The following is a 6,000-nucleotide window of genomic DNA, read 5'->3' as shown; positions in this document are numbered from 1 at the left end:
GGTGCAATACCCAAATGCATTGTATACCTTCCATTTGAGACTTGGACGGCGAAAATTTGTTCAGTCATCACCGAAGAACTGATAACATTTTAATCATGAAATATGTCCGGAACTCGGGACTTCCGGAATTGTCGATAGTGGATAATATACATATTCAAAAAATCTTTGATTGTCCATTGTGCTCTCGACTTTCGTATAGAAGTAATTTGATGTCCATTTCAATGGATACCTCTGAGACATTATGATAGTTCCGGTTTATATGAAAAATTCTCATGTGACCACAGCAAACAACCTGCAACTCCGTAACTAAAAGTCAGATCTATTTTCTATTCTACCTCATGTGATATTGATGTAGGTAGTTTGACCAGTGTTGAGGCTGTTTGGGTTAGAATTACAACTCCATCGAGGAACTTTTATACTGGTGCTGTCTATATTCCTCCTGAAAAGCGACTCGACTGCAATATCATGCAACTTCACATGGATGCTGTGAATAACGCTTCTTCACAAGCTGGCGCGGGTGGCGTGATGATTGTCCTTGGTGATTTCAATCAGCCAGGGCTCATTTGGGTGCCGTCACGACACGGATACGCTTACCCAGACCGCCAGTCGTTTGCTACTGGACGGATTTACTTTCAACGGACTAAGTCAAGTAAGCATGATTCCTAACCACCAGTCACGCTTTCTGGATCTCGTCTTTGTTAGTGAAACTATTATACCTGTATGTTCCGTCAATGAAGCATTCAGCGTGATTGTTCCACTTGACAACTTTCATCCCGCGCTTGAAATCTCAATTGGCACTATTCGATCAGTTCAGTGTGTAGAAACTCTTTCTGTCGACCGTCTGAACTTTCGCAAAACTGATTTTGTAAAGCTGCGCAGTTCTCTGTCGCTAATTGATTGGAGTGTACTGCATGTCCAAGTGAGTGTTAATGCTGCAGTTGCCATCTACAAGCGACTACTACTGAACTGTGTTGAGACCTCAGTGCCTAAATGTCAGCCTCCTAGCAAGCCGCCCTGGTCAAACAGCACTCTTCGAAAGCTAAAACGTACTCGAGCAAAAACCCTACGTGCGTACACAAATCGACGGTGTCCTCTTTCTAAGCGCATGTTCATTTTAGCCAGTAATGAGTATCGTTGTTACAACAAGCTTCTGTACAAACTCTATGTAAACCGCATCCAGAATAATCTACGCCGAAACCCGAAGGGGTTTTGGTCATTTGTCAACACGAAGCGAAAAGAAACTGGACTTCCATCAAGGATGCTTTACGACGACGAAGAAGCTACGACAACTGTGGCGAAATGTACGCTGTTTGCCAGATTCTTCTCCAGTGTTTTTTCAACTGACTCGCCAACCGCAATCGAACTCGAAAATGCCTCTCGCGACGATCCTGCTTGTGCTGTTGATTTGGATGTGTTTACTGTCTCTGAACAAATGGTTATATCTGCAATTCGGAAAACCAAGTCATCTTATGCACCCGGCCTCAGTGCTATTCCTTCAACTGTATTGAAAAAATGTTCGGACTTACTTGTAACACCACTTGCATATATTTTTAACCTATCGCTTCAGCAGCAAACGTTTCCTGAGGATTGGAAATGCTCAGTTATGTTCCCGGTATTCAAGAAAGGTGACAAACGCAACATAGCGAACTATCGCGGAATCACTTTGCTGGGAGTCGAATCTAAAGTGTTTGAATCAATTATCAACGAAGCGTTATTTTCTGCTTGTCGACACTACATTAGTACATCCCAGCACGGATTTTTCCCAGGACGTTCAGTCGAGACGAATCTCGTCTGCTTTACGTCATTTTGCACGGAACAAATGTCTAAGAAATTGCAGGTGGATACTATTTACACTGATCTAAAGGCAGCTTTTGATAGAGTTAATCATGAGATACTGATAACAAAGCTTGATAAGCTAGGGTGTTCTACTAGATTCTGCTATTGGCTTCGATTCTACCTTGTGCACCGTGAAATCGTTGTTCAAATTGGCGATATTGTTTCAGAATCCTTTTTCAACACTTCCGGAGTTCCTCAAGGTAGTACGCTAGGTCCACTACTTTTTTCACTGTTCGTGAATGATGCGGTTTTCGTTCTAAGCCGTGGAGGAAAGCTGTTCTTTGCCGACGGCTTAATTTTTTTTTCTTGTTATACGGAATGAAGTCGATTGTTTTGTCATCAGCTATTATCGAACGAGAAATATGCTTACCTTCAACTATAACATCGCAGGAACTCTACTACAACGCGTTGACCACGTGAAGGATCTAGGAGTCATTCTTGATGATAAGCTAACGTATACTCATCACATCTCAGCGACCATCGACAGAGCCAATCATTTGCTGGGATTTATTTTCAAAATATTCAACGAATTTCGGGATCCTCTATGCTTCAAGGCTCTTTATTGCTCATTGGTGCGCCCGCAGTTGGAACGCCGGAGACATGCAGCGCAAGCTACCTTCGCGTTAAAGATTCTGCTGGCTGAATATGATGATCCGGAGCTACTACCGCAAATCAACCTCTACGCGCCAACCCGTTCTCTTCGCCCTCGAGCCCTGATGCATTCTGAAATGCGCAGCACTAACTACGCTACCAATAGTCCAATTTTAGCAATGAGTCGTCGCTTCAACGAGTTTGCTGAAATTTTTGACTTCGTCGTGAACTCTTCGCAGTTTCGTCGTCGTGTATTGTCACTATTTTAATTATTTTTAGTTTACCTTAGTATAGTATAGTTCATTAAGACAAATTGTCAGTTGGACTTTTTTTTATACAAATACAAATACAAATATTCTATTCTATTCTATTTTATTCTTCTATTTTAACCCTTACACAGCCAGTATTGAAAACCATCCAGGAAAACACTGCTGTCATTCATGAATGAGGATGAAACGAGGACAATTGTACCGACGGTTTCAGTTTATAGAGGGTTTAGATATATCTTTGGGAGTGACTTGGCTATGAAGGTTAATGCCACTCTTTTTGTCCTTGAGAATGGGGCAGAGGTATTTACACCTTGCCCTGGCTAATGAGCCTAGGCTAAAGCGCCTTTACTCGCTCTCTCCGGAACCAAAAGTCAGTTATGAATGAAATTCAATTGCAATGAATCGAAATAATATCATTAATTTGCAATCAAGCTTGTATAACATCGGTCAAGAATTCGCTGAGAAATAGGTGTATTATTACTTTAGAACTTATTCGTTTCTTTTGTATTTCTTTAACTCATTCCATTAAATTTATTTAATTTATTCTTTTATTTTCTATTATTTCTTTGTATTTTTTCATATCTTCCAATAAACTTATTTTAGTATTACCATATTCACCTTTTTGCCTTTCTCATATAGAAAGTTTATGCAATCACTCTGAAAACCGCCAACCTAATCCCGGCCCGGAGGGCCGAGTGTCATATCACATTCGACTCAGTTCGTCGAGATCGTAAAAATTCTGTATGTGTGTGTGCATGTGTGTGTGTTTGTATGTGCGTATGTGTCAAAAAATGTCACTCATTTTTCTCAGAGACCGATTTGCCCAAACTTAGTCTCAAATGAAAGGTGCAACCTTCCCATCGGCTGCTATTGAATTTTGTATCGAATTCTGGTTCCGGAATTACGGGTTTAAGAGTGCGGCCACACAGAAATTGCCCATATAAACTACAGGAAAAACTAAAAATAGAATTTTTATTTTTGATGCCAAATATCTTTAAGGTACATGAAACGTCGAGATTTGATGCAAACTCGAAAAAAAATTGACGAAAATTCACTTTTTTGGATTTTGGTACATTTTTGCCTTAGGTAAAAAAACTGTCAACCTAATCCTTATTTTTTTTGACTGGCAGAAGGTTTCTTGATTTTAACAGGGGCGTAGTTGAGGGTATACGGAGATTGGCTGCCCCCCTTTTTTACTGTTTACTACCCTCCCCTTAAATCAGCTCTCAGACCACCACCCCATCCAGCCCTCATACTCCCCCCTCTCAACCTCATCATCTTTAACCACCACTATATCACAAAGCATACCAAATTAAGCTGGGGTGTCGCCTGTTCGTGGGATTTTCGCCCTCCTTACACATCCATTCCCGCATGACAAAATGAGTTAGCAAGCAGATAACATTGGACTAATGCTGATTAGGCCAATTAAGTATGATATTTTTTTGTTTCAAGTGTATCACCGTCAACACGTAGCTCATCAATTTCGTGGCTGGCAAGCCATTGTGTATAAGTGCAAAGTGTACTAAGAATGTAATAGATATTTCCACAATCATGTCCACATCCACATCCAGCTACATTTGAAATCGACAGATCTTGTGTGAGTGGTTTCATATCGTTCAAGAAACCATAAATTAAAAATTTTAATTGAGTATGAACAATAAACACGAACCAAACATGGAAAGTAAAGTTTACGTGAATACGATAGGCGCTATTGTACAATAAAATAGATTCAGGTAGGTTTTTTATTTCTGGATTTCTACCATGAGGATATGCTTATTTCATATGATAAATTAGATGAAATACTATGGTTAATAAATAAGCAAAAATACGAATCATATTGTTTATAAGGACAGAATAAAACATTAAATGTCTGCATACTGACTTGCACTGCCACGAGACCAAAACCTTAGGAAGAAAATGAAACTATTTTCGGAATTGCAAACAGTGGTTCAACATAACAATTCGCAAACGAAAAACGCTCACTTCTACTACCGTTGAGCCGGTTCTCTGCTGCCCGTCGCACTGGTCCACGAGAGGATCCCCCGCTATGGGTACCTGGCTGCGATGACGGTGAGAGAGCGAGCAAGACTCACCTACCCCGCGACTGGGCGATCGCGAGGCGCGCCAGAGAGCATAGACAAACGATTGAAGGTGTTTTGGAGTAATGAAATGGCAGCACGGCGCAAAATGTGTGCAGCATAAGGCCTAAACCTGAACCGAATGCGCAAATGAAAGAGACGCAATCGCAACTTGGACGGGAACTTTTTGCCGCTGGCCGAAGTGTCGCGGTTGGTTCTCGCGGCACTTTTTAGCTACACTGCACTAGTGTTGGTAAGGCGGTAAACGAAAAAAAAGCGCTTTTTCCACCTACTGGGGTATAAAAACCGATTGTAAAATTACCTTTTAATACAGTTTTCTTAGAGGTTTCGTGGCGTGCACAAATCGGTAAGGTATCCTTACAAGTGCGTGGTTTGATTTAGTGAAGTGTCTGTTCGGCGTGACACGGAGTGCGATTTTCAAGTGTTGGGACATTGGGAGTTCAGAAAATCGGACATTGTGTTTCGAAGGCGGAACAAAAAAATAGTGTGACATGATGAAGTATAGCATAGTTTTTGTGATTGCTTTGTTTGGAGCCGGTATGTAGCAAAATATATTGAACTGTTTTTTTTCACTAAATTGTGCTGGAAACCACTACGAATGCTGTTCAGAGTGCTCTACCTATGTGACGAGGTCTAAGCACCAGTCGCAAGAATTCTTACTATTACTTGCATGCTGATAGAGTGAGAACACACGAGGAAAAGTGCAACTTTGCGTTTCATACGAATCATGCATTGACTGGACAGATCTGGGACTGGTGATATTTGCGAGGCTTAATAAAATACCTCGAATGTCTAATGCCTGACGAGTGAAAGGAACAGTTTCGATACGAACAAGTAACAATCGATTGTAGGAAGAAAAACTGGTAGAAATATATTACTGCTGATTGCGATCTGTTTTGCCTGCCGCTGTGTGGTTCGTGTGGGGTGTAATCGGCTTGAATTTGTGAGATAATGTAGTGTACAATTACGACAATTGCGATATGCGTGGTATCCCTGTTGTGGAGAATTGTTTGATGGAAATTTCTTGATATTGGAAATTCTGGATTTGCATACAAAGATTTTTTTATGTCTTCTTTCTAGTTTTGACATAATTAAATTATAGAAGATATGTGAATTGCTCATGAAGTTGTTATTCGAACACATGCAAATTTAATTTCATTCGATGATAGTAACATGTTTTATGGTACATCGATTTTTTTTTCAAA

General features: G+C 40.5%; 1 protein-coding gene across 2 annotated transcripts in view; it reads left to right on the top strand.

Annotated features, from left to right (window-relative positions):
* Positions 1 to 5,089: 5,089 nt before the first annotated feature.
* Positions 5,090 to 6,000, top strand: part of LOC131677852 (protein obstructor-E) — a 49,290-nt gene continuing 48,379 nt past the window's right edge. Inside the window, exon 1 of one of the 2 annotated variants that reach the window (XM_058957917.1) lies at positions 5,090 to 5,332. In XM_058957917.1, coding sequence (XP_058813900.1) covers positions 5,287 to 5,332 — 46 coding nt within the window. In that variant the 5' untranslated portion in view covers positions 5,090 to 5,286. The remainder of the gene's footprint in view (positions 5,333 to 6,000) is intronic. The other variant, XM_058957916.1, reaches the window with a different exon arrangement.

The sequence above is a fragment of the Topomyia yanbarensis genome, chromosome 1 (assembly GCF_030247195.1).
Source record: "Topomyia yanbarensis strain Yona2022 chromosome 1, ASM3024719v1, whole genome shotgun sequence".
Lineage (NCBI taxonomy): Eukaryota > Metazoa > Arthropoda > Insecta > Diptera > Culicidae > Topomyia > Topomyia yanbarensis.
The sequence above is the reverse complement of the archived record's forward strand: the minus strand, read 5'-3'. Positions and strand labels throughout refer to the sequence as shown.